General features: G+C 52.5%; 6 protein-coding genes and 1 non-coding gene across 7 annotated transcripts; 2 read left to right on the forward strand and 5 right to left on the reverse strand.

The window, feature by feature from the left end:
* Positions 1-295: 295 nt before the first annotated feature.
* Positions 296-1,645, reverse strand: ARO2 (bifunctional chorismate synthase/riboflavin reductase [NAD(P)H] aro2; the record flags this gene model as incomplete). The annotated part of the gene is made up of 3 exons (XM_056211235.1): positions 296-1,134; positions 1,193-1,554; positions 1,611-1,645. The coding sequence occupies 3 exons, from the start codon at positions 1,643-1,645 to the stop codon at positions 296-298; spliced, it is 1,236 nt and encodes a 411-aa protein (XP_056074708.1).
* Positions 1,646-2,092: 447 nt separating this feature from the next.
* Positions 2,093-4,543, reverse strand: N0V89_002426 (uncharacterized protein; the record flags this gene model as incomplete). Its single annotated transcript, XM_056211236.1, has 2 exons — positions 2,093-3,990; positions 4,039-4,543. 2 exons carry the CDS (start codon positions 4,541-4,543, stop codon positions 2,093-2,095), a joined length of 2,403 nt encoding a protein of 800 aa, XP_056074709.1.
* A 996-nt stretch (positions 4,544-5,539) lies between these two features.
* N0V89_002427 (uncharacterized protein) lies at positions 5,540-8,470 on the reverse strand (the record flags this gene model as incomplete). The annotated part of the gene is made up of 1 exon (XM_056211237.1): positions 5,540-8,470. The coding sequence occupies one exon, from the start codon at positions 8,468-8,470 to the stop codon at positions 5,540-5,542; it is 2,931 nt and encodes a 976-aa protein (XP_056074710.1).
* Positions 8,471-9,668: 1,198 nt separating this feature from the next.
* Positions 9,669-10,832, forward strand: N0V89_002428 (uncharacterized protein; the record flags this gene model as incomplete). Its single annotated transcript, XM_056211238.1, has 4 exons — positions 9,669-9,820; positions 9,914-10,378; positions 10,430-10,747; positions 10,802-10,832. The coding sequence occupies 4 exons, from the start codon at positions 9,669-9,671 to the stop codon at positions 10,830-10,832; spliced, it is 966 nt and encodes a 321-aa protein (XP_056074711.1).
* Positions 10,833-11,342: 510 nt separating this feature from the next.
* Positions 11,343-11,435, reverse strand: N0V89_002429. The gene has a single exon. It is a non-coding gene; the product is annotated as a tRNA-Asn (tRNA).
* A 1,713-nt stretch (positions 11,436-13,148) lies between these two features.
* N0V89_002430 (uncharacterized protein) lies at positions 13,149-13,814 on the forward strand (the record flags this gene model as incomplete). The annotated part of the gene is made up of 3 exons (XM_056211239.1): positions 13,149-13,164; positions 13,314-13,618; positions 13,680-13,814. The coding sequence occupies 3 exons, from the start codon at positions 13,149-13,151 to the stop codon at positions 13,812-13,814; spliced, it is 456 nt and encodes a 151-aa protein (XP_056074712.1).
* A 1,964-nt stretch (positions 13,815-15,778) lies between these two features.
* N0V89_002431 (uncharacterized protein) lies at positions 15,779-17,533 on the reverse strand (the record flags this gene model as incomplete). Its single annotated transcript, XM_056211240.1, has 1 exon — positions 15,779-17,533. The coding sequence occupies one exon, from the start codon at positions 17,531-17,533 to the stop codon at positions 15,779-15,781; it is 1,755 nt and encodes a 584-aa protein (XP_056074713.1).
* Positions 17,534-19,046: the final 1,513 nt, after the last annotated feature.

The following is a 19,046-nucleotide window of genomic DNA, read 5'->3' on the forward strand; positions in this document are numbered from 1 at the left end:
CCCGACTCCACGCCTGTCTCGTCCCGCTTCCGCCTTCCAAGGTCGTCGTTGAGGCGCGCTAGCAATAAAATTGAGTTTTGCCGATCGGCATCATGCACGGCAACCATGGTGGTACAGACAATCGATCGATCAAAAACACTGTCCGGAGATAAAACTGCATACATATCCGCGCGAGACCCCAGCAGGTCGGAAGACCCATCTCCGACCTTCGTTGACGTGCATCTTTGATTTCTTCGCCCACGTCTCCGCTTGAACAAGCGACCACTTTGTACTCATCCCCCTCGCGTATCTACGTCTAGACTCCATTCTGCGTCTGCTGAACCGGTACCACCCCCTTCAGCGCCGGCAGCAGACTTCTCGCCGCAGACCTCGCCTGCTGTGCCAACACCGCATCCATCATCACCAACGCCGCCATGGACTCTACAATGGGCACCGCACGGGGCACCACACACGGATCGTGCCGCCCCTTCGCCTCCAGCACTCCCTCCGAAGTGTCGTAGGTTGCGGTTGTCTGTGCCTGGCCAATGGTTGCCGGGGGCTTGAACGCAACCGTGAAGTAGATAGGCGCACCATTGGAGATGCCTCCCTGGATACCGCCCGAGTTGTTCGTCTTCGTTGTCAGACGTGGGCGTTGTACAGATGCGTGGCCGGTACCCGCGGGGATAGCCGGCGCTTTGATGAAGGCGTCGTTGTGAATTGAGCCGGGCACCTGGCAGCCTCCAAATCCGCTGCCAATCTCGAAGCCCTTCGTCGCGGGTATGCTCAGCATGGCGTGTCCCAGCGTCGCCTCCAACTTGTCGAAGCACGGCTCGCCTAGTCCGCTTGGGCAATTCCTGATGACGCACGTCACCGTGCCGCCGATGCTGTCCTCCTTCTCCTTGTAATCTGCAACCAGCTTCTCCATGCGCTTTGTGACTTCATCGTCGGGACACCGTACCGGCAGGAATTCGTCGACTTTCTCACGCGTTATGACTTCGATAAGCTTGAGGTACTCGGGGTTTGTGGCGCATGTAGGGTGTTCGGCTGAGGGTGGGAAGAGGAATTCGTTGCCTATTGAGTTCGTAAAGGCCACGATCTCGACGCCGTAGGCTTCGCGGAGGTATTTCTCTGCTATTGCGCCCGCGGCGACTCGTCCTACGCACCATCAGTATCGTGCACCGTGTCAAGTCGCACTGCCGTGCAGGCCACATACCGATCGTTTCGCGCGCACTGCTCCTTCCCCCGCCCGAACTAGCCTTTACCCCATACTTCTCCAAATACGTCCAATCTGCGTGGCTCGGTCTTGGATAGATGTCCATGGTCTTGTTCCCATAGTCCTGCTTCCTCTGGTTCTCATTCATGACGCGCATGCCAATCGGCGTGCCTAGCGTAATGCCAAACTCTGTACCGGACTGAATCTCCACCCTGTCCTTCTCATCACGCGGCGTGGTGATTGCGCTCTGTCCTGGTCGTCGTCGCGTCATCTGGGGCTGAATATCTGCCTCGGAGAGAGCCATGCCCGGCGGGCAGCCATCGACTATGCATCCGACCGATAGGCAGTGGGACTCGCCGTAGCTGTGCACAATATCAGTCAATTGCGCTGAACGCCAAGGGCGAGCATATCAACGCACGTGGTGACTTTGAAGTAGTTGCCAAAAGTCGACATGGCTGTGGGTATGCGCTGGTGCGGGTCGAAGAGTCACGATTTAGTCGATAATTTTATCTGCGAGAGGCAGGGTTGTTGTAGCGTCACTCGGTGGGCTGACTGCGGGCACTGGGTTCGGCGCCGACGTCGGGAGCAGGGATTGCCCGCATGGGCCAATGGCGGGGTCGCTTGCATGAAGAAGCAGACAGCTAGATGGGAAGGTTTTCATGAATTAGTTATCCACTCATACATTCTGAGCTAAATCAGACTACTGTTTGTCTGATTGTTTCATTGACCATCCCATCCACAGGCGAATCAGGATGCGTCGGTGGGGTGGGCACTGCAGAAATGTCCATAAGAATATTAAAAAAAACCGATGATGAAGTCTCGCTATTGGTCTTACAAAGAAACATTAAAGATGTATCATGCCTGTTCTGGGGTATCCGTGATAGAAAGAAGGGGTACTAATTATTGCTTCCGACCTGCCTCCACTAGCACGCTCGCAGTTCCAGCCCTCTCCTCATACAGCCGCCTCAAGTCATCCACCGACTGCTTCTTCATATTGAGCCTACGAGGAATGCTAGGTGGTGCTAGGCTTTGCTCTTGCTTTGAGGTCTCGAAAGATGGCATTCGTTGCAACAAGGATGGCGACGGAGTCCTTGGCTTTGGAGCAGGTACCGGAAGCGAAGTTGACTTGGATGCAGGTCGGTTGGTGACGGGGTTTGTAGGAAATATTGGACGTGCCAGCGTGTTTATCTGCAGGGTGCGGTTCGCGCTCGCTGGAAGACTGGGCCGACGAAAGTCATTGTAGGATGTAGGAAGTGCCTTTGAAAGCGACTCGTTTGATGTCGCACTTGTTGGTGACGAATCTTGTGATGCAGTGTACGTGCCAGAAACGGCCTTGCGCTTCACAGGCACTGCAGGTCCCGCTCCCGCTCTACCGATGGAAAGGTTCAGCAGACCTGGTAGAGGCATGGCAGACCCCTTGAGTTCGGACGGTTTTGGAACCCTTATTTCTGCATCCATCTCTTCTGACGCTTTTCGTGCATCTACTAGCGCGATCGCAGTTTCAGCATTATCAATCTGCTCTGCTGTCAGGGTTTTCCTCTTGGGAAGTATAAGTTGAGGAGCGTAAGAATCGCCAGAACTCGTACCGGATTTTTTTACGTCGGGTAAGTGTGTGTTGTGGTTGGGCTCGTTGCGTCGCGGTGCGAAACCGTCTATAGTCGCACCGTATGTTACAGGAGAAGCATCTATAGGACTGTCGGTAACAACCGTAGAGTAGCGAGGAGGAACTTCAAGTGGAGGAGCTGGTTTACGTTTCGTAGCGTTGTCGTGAGGAGCCCGACCAGATACTATGCCAGCACGCGGTGGCAGGGCAGGCGGTTCCTCCGTTGGTTTCTCGTTGTCTTGCAGAACGATTCCAGTTGAGTGGTTTTCATCCCACCTTCTTTCTTCCGTCCCCTGCGCCTGCTCGAGAGGATCCTCCCAATCGCTCTGAGACTGCGGTAATTCTAAAGCGGCTCTAAAAGCGGCTTCATTCTCACCACAAGCTTCTCGCAGCCCTTGCGCCCATGACTCGATCGCCTCTGTGAATATTCTCCGTACGATGGAGGACATCTTAGCATCTTCGAGTTGATCCGGACCATGTAAAAGAGCGGGGGCGATGCACACCGCCAAATTCTCCGGTGTCATCTTGTTTTGTTCCTCGCGAGCTGCGACTGCACTCAAAGTAGGCAGCAGATGTTTGACCAGAATCTCGCGGGAGATGGCGGGGAGGAATGACCATTCGGAGGAAGGAGAAAAGAGCTCCTTAAGTCGCTCGAGGTCAAGGATATCATCAGGATTGCCATGAAGCCGCTTTAGCTCATGGTAACAGGACTGCGGGAAGACAGGCTGGCGGAGATCCGCATACCAAGCCTTGACAAGTGCAGCGGCCATAAATACCGAATAGGCATCTCTGGGGTCGATTTCGGCTATGATTTCGTCTTGATGTTCAGCATGCGGGTAGGGCGGTAGCTGCAATACGGCACCGTTATCTTTCCAAACGATGTATTTCTGGCCTCTATCGTAAGCTTCTTTGAGCACATCTCGAAGCTTGGAGTGCGGTGGCACACGGAATAGTCCTTCAGCTTTGATGTTCTGCTCCAAGAGAAGGAAAGTTGTGGTCTCTCGCAAAACTCGTGGTAATCGTGGTGTGCCCTTACTGCTGATGGGCAGAGGCTGGCGAGCACCAAAGGCCCGGCGGCCGCTTGCATACGGAGCGTAAATGTCATCGGATACTCGTCGGTCGTAGAGGTAGGTAGAGGGAGGGATCAACAGGTCTTCGATGGGAATGTGCAGTGCAAGATTGGTCAGGTCAGATGCTGCACAACATGAGCGGCAGACATGTACTTGAAGGGATATAGACGTACCATGTATGATCTTCCTCCTGAATTTGGGGCTTACAATCGTAGAGAATACTTCGGTGAGGATCCTAACCCACGTCTTCTCGTGCACGATGTATAACTTCTGTAGGCGCTTCCGCATGGCTCTTGACAAGACATGATATGCCTGTATGAACCAGCCCCAGCCCGGCCTGTTCTTCTTCGAAGTAGCGGAGCCGTCTGAATCGCCAGCAAAGAATACAACCTCATATTCGAAACCCCTCACCAGCTCATCCTCTTCGGGGAGTCGCGCTAGCACGTACGGCAAGAGGGAATCGAAGTTTTCTTCTCTGGTGTCGGGTAGAGCAGCGGCATTGAGAATGTATACAGGCCTATTCTCCCGCGACGGGATGGGCGATCGAAAGAGTATGGAGGCGGCATGTTTGGCGAGCTCGTGGGAGTAGTCCGGCGATTCTTGTTTCGGAGGGACCGCGGAAAGCGACTGCGATGAGCTGCGCAAACGACCGGCAATATGGGCGCGTAGACCGCTCATACCTAAATATGAGCGTTGAAGTCAGTAGTAAAAGTGTTGCAACGCTCGGGAGCGTTATCAAGACATGTACAGGCAGCTGAAGTGGTGGTGCGGAGAGCAATATAAGAGGCAGGCATGACAGGGGTGCAGACGAGTAACACTAGCTACGTCAGGGCCAGGGATGGCTTCGTGCGCACGGTTCACACGCCCGCGTCTGGTCTATAGAAGCACGTAAGCTGCACTAAATCTTTCTCCCATATGGCTGCTTTTGTTCTATCGTATCTCGTTTAGTGTACTGTTGCGAGACGCGTTGCGTGCGTCTGTATCGAATCTAGACTCGCTCAGATAGTAGCTCGTAATGACATAGCTGCTCGATTACCCGGGTCCGAAGAGCACTCATCAAAGGATTAATGGATCGATCCCAGTTTAATCTAGATTACAGCGCAGCACCAGATCTATTCTTTAATAGAGTAGGCTATGGTGCTGCGCTGTAATCCAGATTAACCTAGAGCTCCGTGGTTCTGTAGCTTACCAGTCTCGGCACAATCCAGAAGCGTGGGCAACAGTCACAAGCGTATGCCTTGCACGTATCATCGAACCGCTGCAATCACTTGCAGAAGACACAATAGCTAGAGCAGATTGCCACTGCAGAGGAAAAGATGTATGTGATTTGCATCGTATGCTTCATAAGCCAACGCCGGCTGGTCATCTCCATATGCTCGCCAGCCAATGAATCCAGGTTGATATCACGAAGCCATACAAAGAGGCTATCCAAACCCAGGACATATACAGAAAGAAAGCCCCAAAATGCCGGATGACCAAAAGCAGAAACGAATCCAAAGATGGACACAAGCGGTAACATGGACAGACCAAAACAGAACAGGAAAGGCATGAACAATGAAAGGTAACGAAGAAACGACCAAGGCGAGACAACGTCCAAGATTATGGTACCTGCCCTAAGCAACGCAGGATATCGTCCTCTATGGGAAAACGTCGAGTTCAAGCCTCCAAGAGTGCTTACTCGAACGAGCTGCCAGCAGAAGCCTCCGACTCCGCGCTGGATGTGCCCGCAAGGTCTACACCCTCAGCACCAAGTCTCTCTAACTCTTCCGCAATCTCCTCGTACCACTTGCCATGCGCCTTCCGGTCGACGTCACTAACCTTGCTCAGCTGCTCGCAGATGTCGCCAACCTGCGACACAAATTCTGGAAGACCAGTGGTGGCAAGGCCTTCAGTAGCTGTGCTTGCGGCCCGGACACGCTCGCTAGAGCTGCTGGCTGATACGCGGTTGAAGATGTGTGTCTTCAAACGCTGGAACAGAACTTTCATGACAGGATCAGAAAGTCGCCCCGAGTCAGCTTGCGTAAGGAGGCGTGTGATGGTCGAGGCGAGCTGGGCGCGGGTGGAAGGTGGCATAGCGTGCGATGACTCAAGCAGCGAAGAGATCTTGGATGGCGTTGTTGGATCCTTCAGATAACCGTCTTTCAGGGTCTCCCACATACGATTCGCTTCGTTCTTCCACTGGGAGCGCACGTCGCGCTTCAAGAGATTTTTGGCCGTGAGCAAGATGCCACCAATAGTTGTGATGCGAAGAGCCTCTTCACGTATACGAGCGAGGCGACCTCGGTCAAGCTCGAGCGTCTCGGGGACCTCAGAATCCCTCAACGGAGGTGTAGCTATGGCGAGGTCGATCAAGCCACGAGCATAGATCTTTTGAGGTGTCGGTCTGTTCATGGGCAACGGTTCGCTCCACGGATCCCGTCTGTCAGCTTCCGTGTGCACGTTGACAGCGGCACTTCTCCACCAACGCCGTGTCCTCTTCAGCGTAATCCTCCCTTGTTCTAGATCTTCAGTAAACTCTCGCTGTTCGTACGTTGGAGCTTCCTTGATCAGGATTGGAGCTGATTGCATAAGAAGGAAATTGGAGTAGTCCAACGAAAGGAGGTCGATGGTATGAAGGAGCTTGAACAATTTCTCGATCATCTCAGGCAACGTTCCTTCCTCTTGTAGCTCATCTGCTAAAGCCTTGACCTCAACATCACGGAAAGGCGCGCAAAGTTTGGGGAGGATATTCGCCATGAAGCCAAAGAACTTCCCGTAGGAGAACATCCCTTGGCTAGACTGTTGGCTGATGAGGTCGGCGTCCAAGGATTCAGATATCAAGGCATGCATGGTGTTGCCCGGCTTCAGGAGACGTAGAAGCTTTGCGCGAATGTTTTCCGCCATGGCCGCTGTCCATACCGTTCCTTCCCCATGCTCGATGCCCTGGCGCATGGCATCGCAGAGTTCGCGGTTTAGCGCATCGCGGAGATCAGCAGTTGGTGAGGCGTCGATGCGGTATTCCTTGTCAATGGATAATTCGTGGACAAGGATCCTGTTGGTTGGAACAGAGGTAAAAAGCTTGGAAAGCGAGTTGGCTTGATGCCCTTCAGAGGCCTGCGTAACGTCCGACGCCACCAGCTGCGATGCCGCTTGCGCCTGCGTCGAAACCTGATCCTCCGATATGGTAGACGCTGGCGTAGGCGAAGCAACGCGTGGACGTGCAACTTCGCCGCTGGGGCCTCGTTTAGGGCGCGCCCGTCTAGACTCGCGAATAGCTTTCCTGATCAGCTGCAAGGCACGATCGGGGCCTGCAAGGCGCTTTATCTTGCTCAGCAAGATCGCTTGGTTATCTCGTATACCACTCTTGTACTCCTCAGCAACGACTTCTACCGTCTCGTCCTTCACGCTTTGCCAGATTGCATCAAGGCTTACGAAGGATGCCACCATAGTCTCGATGAGCGCGGACGAGTCTCGTGCCTTCCATAGGTTGAACGCTGTCATAAACGCACCATGCGCAAGTGCGACCGTCTCGAGGCGTGTTGGCGAAGGGGTATAATAGTTAAACGTAGTCAACTTGCTGAGTGCAGCTTCAAATGCCATGATGAGGTCTTTAGCCTTTTGGATAAGGTCCTGCTCCTGGTCGCCGTCGCGACTGAGTACTTGTGCAGGATGGCCGAGGATCAAAAAGGCAGCTAGGAAGGTCCGTACGGACGAACCACGTGAAGTCGTGTCTTCGCCAGAAAGTAGCCCGAAAAGGGTCATGATTTGTTCCGTAGCTGCCAGTACCTTATCCTCGTTCAGCAAGGCTGTCACCTCCTCGAACCCGTGGTCGTGAACTTTGTCGATGGACAAGCCAAACGCCAACCATGCATCGACGATGTTTTTCCTAGTTCTGGCTCTCCAAGCTGCCTGGATGCGCTTCGCGGCCTCTTCGGCACTGACTGCACGAGGGGTGACGGCCTTCTTCGCATCGGCTGGGGGTGAGCTGGCAGTCCTCGGCCTGCGAGTGTTGCGTTTATACTCCAGCCTCCTCTTTTCAGCCTCGGCGAGCCTGTCTTGCATCTCCTGGCGGGTCCTCCGTTCTTCGGCGGCCTTACGTTCCTTCATATCCTCTGCGACTTTCTTTGCGCGACGAACTTCTTCGGCACATGCTGCAGCTACCTGGGCCAAATGACGTTCGCGAGCTTGCTGTGCTGCCAACGCTTTCTCTTCAATGTTGGAGTTGCGGGGCGTGGCTTTTGCCAACGCAGCCCTCAGTCGGACCTGCTCTGCGTGGGCAGCTCGATCTGCCAGTCTGGCCTTGCGGGTCTCGAGAATGGAGGCGCGCCGTAGATGCTGAGCTATATGGTGGCTCTGACAGCTGTTGCGGAAGGAGCGAGTGGACGTGTGTGAATGTGTGGAAGATATCGAGTTGCGACGGGACGAGGTTGCGGACGACTTCCGGCGGGTGTTGGATGGGCGATAGAAGCGGGCAGCAATGCGCGGGGGAGGAGAGAAAGGATGGCTGCTCTCGGCGCCGTCTGAAAGTATCATCTCAGCCTCCTCTGGTATGTCGTCGTTGGGAGGCATCTGGACGTCGCTCAGGTCGAGCTCGGGGTCGGAGAACGAGCCGTCCATGATGAACATGTAAGGCTGCTTCGTGATCTTCAGCTGTCGGGTAATCGAGTCGCGCGAGTGTGTCGAGTTGTTGGTGTTGTAGCAGTTCCGTGTATAATCTTGGAGTGAAACAAAGCACGGCCGCAGCACGTCACGGAGGGTTGTCTGCGTCCGCAAGCGGTCGCGCAAGTGAAAGGCGTGGAACGGCGGCGGAAGAATACAGAAGCGAGGGGTAGGGACGAGAGCTCTCTGTGCGCTGCATCAGGTAGAGGGAGGAGGGCGAGGGCGGTTGTTGTTGGTGGCTGGGGAGGGTCGGCCATGCCTTCCCAGCTTGTGCTGACTGGAGTTTGGACACAAGCTAGTGTTGCTGGATGACATGCAGCTCGAGGAAACGCGTCGAAGGGGATCGACAACGCTCCCGCTCAAGCTTCAGCCTTACGCACACCGCCGCTTGCCTGCGTCCAGCCACGGCTCTCTGCACCAAAGTCCCTCCAGGCCTCTCGATGTGTTGGCTCGGTCAAAACAATCTGGCCCCCCTGCCTCCGTCTAGTAAGCATTGCATCACTCCTGCAGAGATTGTGCACGGCCGCCCGTCCGTAGATAGTGCGGCGGGACCGCGACCGACGCTCCTCCTTGCGAGACCTACTGCATCCCCATGCGCTGTTCAAGGGAAAACCCAGCGTAGCAATCATGCAGGCACGCGGACGGCTTCGTGCTCACAGCTTCTTAACGCCATACGCTTCGTCCAGTGCTACAATGCACAACAAGAGATAGTTCGCCCGAATCGACGACACGTTAGCTGTGACAACAGGCACTTGCTCAACCCTTTCGCTTGCTGCATGGATCACCGCCGCGAATGATCCTGAATATACGAGAGCTTTGGTCGTGAACGGCATCGAGGTACTGTTTAGAGTCCAGCGACTGGCCATGCAAACCCCCACATCAGGCATGGGCAGGTACTCCGCCAAAGGTCGCCGCATACGAGCGCACCAATACTAGTAGATATACCGGTAATGACCAGCACTTTGTCTTAGCAGGAGCGTCCCTATGTCATGGCTGCGGTCGCAGATGTCGGATGTCTGGCGTCGCGTGCACTTCGCTACAATCGCAGGTGAATCCACTTCCCCAACCATGGAAGACAATCTTTGGAGCGGAGCTCTACCGAAACAAACAATCTCTGACCCTCCTCGATCCCTGCTGCTTCCCCACCTCGCACTCGCTGGTCGCAATGGTCCCCCAGCTCGAAGGCACCGGCTTAAAGGTGTTCATCGCGACAGCAGTATTTGTCGCCGCTGCCACGATCGCTTTCGGATTGCGCGTATGGGCACGTCTGCTCATCCGAGCATGGGGTGTTGATGATTGGCTGATGCTTGCCGGATGGTAAGTGACCTGAGCATCTACGATACAATGCTGACCTCCAAGGGCTCTTTTCTTGACTCAGCCAATTGTAATCCCATTCTCGCGGGTCGGCAGTCACCACTCTCACGACCCCGTGGATGCCCACAAGAGCCTGAACGTCGCGGAATACGAAGATGGCATGAAGTGGCATTTCTTTATTGGCTTGCTATACACGGTCAACACCACCATCGTCAAGTGTTCGATCTGCTGCTTCATGCTCCGTATTGCCCGAGAGAGGGTCCACCGCTGGATTTTCAAAGGCGTCATCCACGTCTCAGTCATAGCTGCCTTCATCCGCATCATCGTCTGGGTTGCCCGCTGCAAGAACTTGGGGGATAATTGGAGAGACAACGCTCGCGCCGGCAAGGCTGGATCATGTGGCTCGCCGGCGCTCTTGACGCAGGTCAGCATCTTTTTCAGCGTCATTTGCATTACCACCGATCTTGTCTGCGCCATCGTTCCGGCTGTCATCGTCTACAAGCTATCTCTGTGTTTGAAGCAGAAGATCTGCATCGGCATCATGCTCGGTCTCGGCGTAATGTACGAAACCCACCTCTTCTAGCAGATTGACAATGCTAAGTAGCGATACAGCGCCTCGATCGCCACCATGATCCGGGTCAAATTCCTCTTCCAGTACCAGAATCGGGACGACTTCCTCTATAATCTTGCGCCCATCGCTTACTACTCTAACTTCGAGATCGCGCTCGGAATCGCGGCGGCGTGCATCGCGACTCTGCGTCCGCTACTGCGCTACTTGCCTTGCCTAAGCGGGGAAATGGCGCACTGTGAGAGCGAAGGACGACCCTATAACTCCTATAAAATGCGACACATGGGAAAGAGTAGAGGGGACCAGGCTGAACAGCAAGGCGACATGAATAGGATCGACAGTCAGGCGACTATGCTTTCTCAGTCTATTGATGTTGGGGTCAATGACAACACGGTTGCGCATGTTTACATGTGCAGGCAGGACTCGATGGTGGGGATTGCAAAGTGAGCGACGGATGAAGTTAATACCTGCTACATCACCCCAGCACCGCTCCGAGTGCTCTTGCAGGTTGAATACTTGGAGCTGTTACTGATCTTGGAAAATATTGGAGCCCATGATGGGCCATAATAGAGCGCTGCATACTACTTGTATAGCCGCCTGACTATCGCACGAACACGAAGAAGTTCCCAAATAATGACGCTGTTCAGTACGAATGATGTCCAGGTTGGCAGTGGCCAACTCATATAAATTTTGTTGTTACAAACCCTCCGATTTCCCCCGCCTTGGTCCGAAGCTAGGACAGCTCGCTCAGGATAGACCCTCACACACCTTAGGAGTAGATGTTGCGGAAAAGAGTCAAATTCCACACAACCTACTACGATCCCTAGAACTGTTATTTTCTCTCCAGCGTAAAAGAATAACCTTCCCGCATTCAACCCCCCTCTAACCCACCACAACACCGTCATCACTCCTTCCAAAGGAAGATTGAACGCAAAAAGAAATTAAAAGTATGAGCAGCTCCCCCGCGTGGGCTCGAACCACGAACCTCCTGATCGCCGAACCAAGACTAGTTTAACAGTCAGACGCGCTAGCCAATTGCGCCACGGAGGATGTTGATTTGCTGTTTGATGAAGATCTGACTTCTTTATCAAAATATATTGGAGTTTTAATCTAGAGGAGACGGTGAACGAGTGGAGAAAAGGACGCTGCAAGAATTCTTTTGGATGTATCTCGATTAGGAGGGGCTAATGTGAGAAGAACTGTGGAATGATTGGCGGCGGTAGCGAGGAGCTAGCGCCACGTTTTAACGATCTCACCTGGGCATGGGATGGGGATGCTTTTTGGTGTTCTCGAGATGAGATGGTTCTACAAGACCCTCAGAAATGTTCGAGCCGAGATGTAGTCATATGAGCGCACGCCCAGCGCAAACTTGCATGGAACGAGTTTGAAAGGACAGCAAGCTTGCTGTATATCGACTTGATCCATTGATACCTAGGTAGTCCTTTGTCACACCTCGGATACGGCTTTGGGTACTTCGAGGTCGTACAAGCTACAGCGAGTCTTCAGACTGTTACGCGATTGCTCTCTCATAAATTACCAATTTCTGTGTCAGTTTGAGCATCGTCTCCCGTCCAGATAATATAGTAAGGTTCATGTGCTAAATTCGTCATTCCGACCGCATGAATACACTATTTTGAAAGTCCACAACGACCGCCTTCTCGATGAAAGGCCCAGCCTTCTTGAATGCATCATGTGTAGGGTCCTGGTTGACGTAATAATCACGGTCCTCGTTGGAAGAAAATTGCACGATGAATGCATGGCTCAAACCCTCCTATCACAATCATCAGCAAAGTCATCTTGAAATGTCCACAAGATTAGCGCAGTACCTGCAAGCCCTCGGGTGAGTTATCCTTCCCGCCCGTGATTGACTTTATGTACGGTGCCCCAGTTATAGGATGGATGCACGACTTTTGGAGGCCAAGCATCTGCAGGGTGATCTTCCCATGCTGTTAGTTCTATGAGTTGGTTCAGGAAGAAGGTCTTTACATCTTTGAGATCGACGGAGGTTACACCATCGTTGAATTTGAACAAAACAATGTGCGTAGTCAGGGGGTGTGACCGCGATCTGTGGCTCCTTCCTGAACGTTGATGTTTCAAGGATTGAGACAAACGCATTCGTATGCACATGCGTGAGTAAGAAGATGATGAGAGCGAGGAGGCACAGTGCTGCGCCCAGAAGTGACTGGTTTCTGAACATCATTGGGAACGACCAGAGGCGTAACCCCTCATCGCAATGCAGATGGACTGAAATGTGCACAATGGTTTTGCAAGGGTCGCCAGCCTCGCACATAAGCTCCCACTCGTTCGTAGGAATTCCAAGATTGTCTCTCTCAAACAGCACACGTGTTGCCCTAACTCAAACCGGCGCGCTTGACCTCGGTTGAGAGGAGCTCTAAGAAGCTTGGGCCACATCCTTCCTCGAAAACAGGAATGACGTCCATCTACCGACCGATCTCGCCATGGCCTTTGCAATTTCATCATGGACAATCTGGAGCAGCTTGCGGTACGCACAGATGCCACTAAGCCGCATCGGTGACGCGATTGGGGCTGGCTGCCATTGGAAGCGCGTTGTTGTGGCCTTGGCACCACTGAGGAGCGTCGTTATGACGTAACGAATCAATGGGGTCAGGTGAAGGGCCGTCACGCATTGGGGGTACAAAAGCTGGGCGTGTTCCTGGTCCCTCGACCTTCTTACTACACCTGACGCTTTTCCATCACCAATCTATCACCCTAACACACTTCATCACTTTCTAATCCATCACAATGGCCACTCTCCACTGTAAGCTTCCCTCTATGTTCTGCGAGCGTTGCGCGCAAACAACAGCGCGAGAGGCCACCATCGCCGATTGCGCGAGCTCTGCCACAGCTCCGATTCGCACATCGCATCAACAACAGTCCTAGAAGCGTCTCTAACATGCCACCCTTTAGACCTTCCCCCTGTTAAGCCGTCGGCCATCGCCCTCGGCACCGCTTTCAACCATGCCGTCTCCCTCGCCGTCCTCGGCCCCGTCTTCGGCGACTCCTACCGCCGCGCCCAGGCTGCGAACACCAAGGAGGAGTTCTTCCACTCCAAGGAGGCTGCCACCGCCGCCGCCTCGTGGGGATCTTCCCTCGCTGGCTCTGCTATCCAGGCCTACGGTGTTGGTGCTCTCATCAACGCTACCGGAACCCTTACCTACAAGGGCGCTGCATACCTCGGTTCCCTTGTCTTCTTCGCTTCTGCTGCCCCTTCGGTACGTCTGTTCTGATTCAAATCATGAAATGTAAGAAAGAATTAGACTAACATCGAAGTAGATTGTCTCCCAGGTCCTCACCGAGAAGCGTCCCCTTGACACTATCGCCGTCGGTGCTCTTGCCCGCGTCTTCGAGACCGTCGGTCTCTCCCTGTTCCTCACCTACTGGGGCACCAGGACCAACCCCTTCGACTAAATGTCTCCTTTGTTAGCGGTGTTAGGACAAGCTTGTCTTCCTGGGTCATAGATTGATGTGCCGGTTTCGATGAGATTATGAAGAGCCTTATGAGGCCTGATTCAAGCATGATTGTAACAATATCACTCAAATGAAATGCATAATCCAATATTGTTTAACTATGTGCTGTCTCTCTGGTGAAGGTACTGTCTCCACATTATGGCCATGCGCGCACTGCAGTGCCATGGCGAATTGGACGCAGAGTTAAGACGACTGCATGGCTACTGACGGCCAAATTCTGCTTCGCATTGTTAGCCAGCGTAATCACGGACCATCTCGATACATGAACATTGAAGGTATCCATCGCTCTAGTATCTGTCCTCGTACATTTAAGGCATCCGAATAATTCATAGCTACATACATAGGTAACGACCGAAGGTCTTGTGCAGCTCCGGACCATGAAAACCGCGGAAATTACTTTCAGAATATACTCGGAGGTAAATTGCCGATTGGACCGAGTCGGAGGGCATCCATACTGAAAGACTCAAGACTCCTCCCTGTACTGGTGGCAGGAACCGAACTTGGGGAAGTCAACATCGTTGGTTATTCATCCTCGGCCTTGGTCTTCTAGTAGCCAAAGAGAACTCTGTCGTTGTATTTTCGTGAGATTAATGTCTAGCCCCTTCAACGAAGGGCTTCGACTCTCTCTAGTAGCTATAAAGTCTTCTAGCGAGACACCATCGTACCCCTTATACCCACTAGTATCGCTAGACTAGTCTGTGCCGAATTCAAAAACCTTGATCTTGGAGCATGGTGTTAGCAGCCCAAAAGATCCTTCAGTATTAACGTAAGTGCGGTTTAACAAACAGAGGCGTACTAGTACAGAATAGTTTCAAGTCACTAGTTGAGGATAAAGAAGGCAATAAAAACGTTCGCAGAGTCGGGAGAGCGAGGTGGAAAGTGGAACCTAATAGCTGTGTATACCCAAAGATATCGTTTGCAGAAGGTGGTCGGGAAATAGAAATATCTTCTAGAACTAGGAAAGAGTCCTGGATGCTCGTAGTAAGGGCTTCAAATTGGATCGAGAAGGCTGTATATATAAACAAATAAGAACTGGACTATAAATCAGACTCCGAAGATTCTAAGGTCAGCTAGACAAGATTGCTAGAGGAGCAACGTCACTGTTTTACTATTCATAGATTCCCACTATTTGACCTTCCTTATCAGCTTCTCGAACTTAGCTCCTGGAAAGATGTCGCCATAAGCTTTGTAAAGGAGTAGGTTATCTTCGGTGTTCAGCGAAGGTTCGTGAATTTAAGCTAGACTCTGGAAATTGAGAATGATGGCTTTGATACTTGCTGCAAGGTCCTGTCGCTAAAGTACTGCTCTAGTAAACCGTATCTGTTCCATTAGACAAGATTTAAGAATTAATATCTCCAAGTCCCACTTAGGCTCTGAAATTCTAAACAGATCAAACAAAGCCAGCTGCGCCACATCTCTCAGAACCTTCGATATCATGTATAGGTTGTGATGCGCTTCGTGATCTTCTTTAAGTGAACCCCCATAAGTAATATGGTGCAAAAACTCAGCCGCTAGCGTAAGGAGAAGTGATGAGTCTGGCGGACTCTCAGAAGTTGCTGTGCGGCGTCTGCGTGTTGTTATTATCACGGTGTCGTCCATCGCAGAGGATGTGGCGGTGGTAGAAGTTGGATCGTGAAGCGATGACGAGCCTTGCGAACTCTCAGCAGCCGCCTTGCGGCCCCTACGTGTTTGTCACCAGCGCGGCGCCAATGCGGGTGAGTGTTGTGGTGGTGGTGCGAGGCTGTGAATGAGTAAAGTGGAGGTCGAGATAGGCCGCGGCTTCCTTTCTCGTTGGCTTTTAACGTCATGCGGCCACACGCCGTAGACACTTTTTTCACTCATTTTACTAAATACAACGCACCTCAATTAATATCACGAGCCTCTTCACTCCCCCCACCTACCCTCTAATTACACCATGCCCCGTCCGCCTCTCCACCCCAGACCAACCCTGGATTCTCCTTGACCCTTGTGCCCCAGCCCTCTCTCACCGCATTCAATCCCTCACTCAGCTCTCTCACCCCATGCACCACCCACCTCAGTTCCCTTCCCTCCGCCGTAGCCGTCGGCGTCTTACTCTTCACGACTTCTAACAACGGCACTAGTCTCGAAAGGTTGGGTGGGAGTTTGTAGCGCCAGGAGGCTTCGACCCAGGTGGTCACTGCGGCGCGGTCGGTGAGGAAGGTTGAGAGTGGTGTGAGCCAGGGATACTGAGGTGGCCCGGGCGGAAGATAGGAAGAGGGAGGAGGGGAGGTAAGGGCGCGGGTTAGGTGGATGGGCCAGCAGAGGGAGGCATAGCGGAGGAAGGGGAGGTCGGCGTCCCAATCTGGCTGGCATGGTGCTTGTAGCGAGGAGAGAGGTGTAGTCGACGATCCCGGGACTGCGAGTTGGTGTTGCGAGCTTGAAGGAGCAGACGACATAGATTTGTATCCGCTATCGCCAGATTTATTCGTCTGCATGCTTGTACCACTACTTCGTACCTGCTGTGTCGATAGCAACAGCTGAGACACATGGGGGTTGTTATCTCCTAATGGTCGTTTAGGGATGTCGAATGCAAGGAACGAGATGCAGGTGGCAGCCAGCTGTGCGTGCGCAAGACTCTCATCTTGGAGACTGAACGAACTTGTCTGAGCGTCAACAGCCTGAAGGTGCTCTTTGAAGGACTTGTGCGTGAATATCATGTTGCAGGGTGTGACTTCCACTAGGCCGCATGTAAGGAAAGGAATGGCTTCGTTGATGACAAAATTGGGGCCAGAGTCGATAGTACGTTCGCCGGGAGTGACATTGACAGCTTTTTGGAATCCTCGCATGCACGGCCGGTGAACCCCCAACGCCAGCAATCGGAAAACGCTGGCGGTGAAGCGTCTTTGTGCGTCTGGTCTCAACTCGAGCAATATTAGAATGTGGGCGTATATAGCTTCCAAACCATTCAATTCATAAGGCTTTTCCAGCTTCGCACAGCGTTCGTCGGGAGTCATGACGTCCGATCGTAGGAATCTCAGAAGCGAGCTCGCCCAGAGAAAGTTGCCTTTGCATTTTTTCGCAATAGCTGTGATCAATGACCTGTCCACGGATATACCAAAGTAGCCTTGGTCGGCAAGCTCATGGAGGTTATCGATGATATAAGCTGTTACATCGTGATTGTTGCTGTTGTCGTTGAGTAATATGATGTGAGGCGCATCTGAAGCCCACTTGTGATACTCGTTTGGAATCTTGATGTGCGGTCTGCCGAACAGGATAACGCGTGTATCAGACTTGCGGCAAAGCTCTGGAATGGATCGAAGCAATAGGTCGATATCACTACACTCATCAACACCGTCAATGACAAGAAAGGTTGGGTGTTGTCGAAGAAGAAGTGCAAGGACGGAAAGAACGTCGTCCGAGGTTGCTTTTGCTTGAGGTGGAAGTTTGCGTATGAGTAAGGACACAGCATCCATCGTGGATCGGTCATGGCGATGCGTATGTAGGAGCTGGTTTGTCAGCGCTCGGAAAGCATCGTCGGGGTGAATACAATACGAGTGAGCTGCGTTGAAATGATAGAATGCGGTGTAGGGCGACTCAAGCTCGTCGTCAATGCTTAGATTGCCTGCTTCGATGCTGAGATCCTCAATTACTGTACCAGAAAGGACGCTTTTGCCGAAGCCTGCTTCAGCTGGATTCATTAGCCTGGATTATGTTGCGTAATGGGATATATAGCGTGCCGGTGATTATCATCGCATGACGGTGCAAACCTAGTCAAGATATGATCACCAAATAATGGCTTACCTTGTACGAAGAGCACTCTATGTTGCCAGTCATTCTCAAGGCGTTCTGCACCATTGGCAGAATCATCATTATCAAATGGAACGTTCTTCCAGCGACAATACTCCTCATTCTTGAGAAACCACACACAAGTACTGGGATGTCGTTGTCTAAGTCGATGTTCGTAGACTCCTCGATAAGAGCAGTTGCTGTCTAGCCACGCCTTGAACCGATCAATTCTTCTCACTGTGCAAACATCAGTATAAACTTCGTTCAAGATTGAATGACGTACTTCGCTTCGCCATCTTCTGCTGCCTAAGCTCTTCGCTCTCCGCCTCACTTTGCTTGTCAAGGAACTCTCTGTACTCGGCGCGGCAGTTTTCTATTGTCGCGTACTCTGTTTCCGTACTCCCAAGCTCTTTTTCCAGCCATGCTTTGTTCTTCACAAGTCTTGTCTCAAGCTGCGCAAATCGAGAGTCGAGCGACCGCCACAGGTATGTAGGCGAAAACAAGCGATTATGGCGTATTGCCCCCCCCCTGCAAACTGTTACTTGAGAATTTACATTCCTGCCTGATCGCTGGGTCAACGCGAAACATGCGTGGAAATCGCAATAAGCTGTACGACTTTTGCAACGTGAAACCCTTGTTCACGTGCGCCAATTATTGGTCGTCCATTCACGTAAACGCCACATTGAGCGTGCCCGATGTGGTAATGCCCACCGGATGATTTTGAGATGGGAATTTACGAACGCGCATCCCGAGGAGAAATGTATACGTAAATGTCACATACCGTGGGACGTCCTGGTAAAACTCTGATGGAGCTCTAGAAGGAACTGCGCGATGTCTGTGAAAGCATACGACAACGGCTCCACACGTTGCTCGTACCCATGCCGCCCGCGAAAACGTGAAGACCTTCTGCGAGCTGCAAGAAGGGTTCGTAGTTCGGCAATGAATGGGTTATGCTTTCAAGCAGTTCTGCAACTTTCCCAAGCAATAGAACATACCTGCTTGCAGTCTGAACTAGGTTAGAGTTGCATACATGGCCGGGGTCGCTTAGTCAGACATTGAAGACCAAGTTGATCAACTCCCACCATTGTTAAGTCCATGGCTGCGAAGTCAGTCGGCCACGACACCGCCTCGTAATACCCTGAGTAATAAATACTCTGAATTTGTAATTTGAAAACCGATTCAGGAGATGCATTGACACACATTCATAGATGGGCCCAGATCGAAGATCGAAATCTGTGAGATAAAGGGAGTCGGTACGAGCATAGTACTGTGGGACATGAAATTTCGCATTCAGAGCTGAACCAGGCCATGTCGTGATTCGGGGTAGGTTGCATGCAACCACACCAACTGCACAGACGGTTACCGAAAAGCGGTACACGTGGGCGCGTGGCAGCGGATACTGAACGGACGATAAGCGGGCGATGT

The sequence above is a fragment of the Didymosphaeria variabile genome (assembly GCF_027946475.1).
Source record: "Didymosphaeria variabile strain IMI 356815 chromosome Unknown scaffold_2, whole genome shotgun sequence".
Lineage (NCBI taxonomy): Eukaryota > Fungi > Ascomycota > Dothideomycetes > Pleosporales > Didymosphaeriaceae > Didymosphaeria > Didymosphaeria variabile.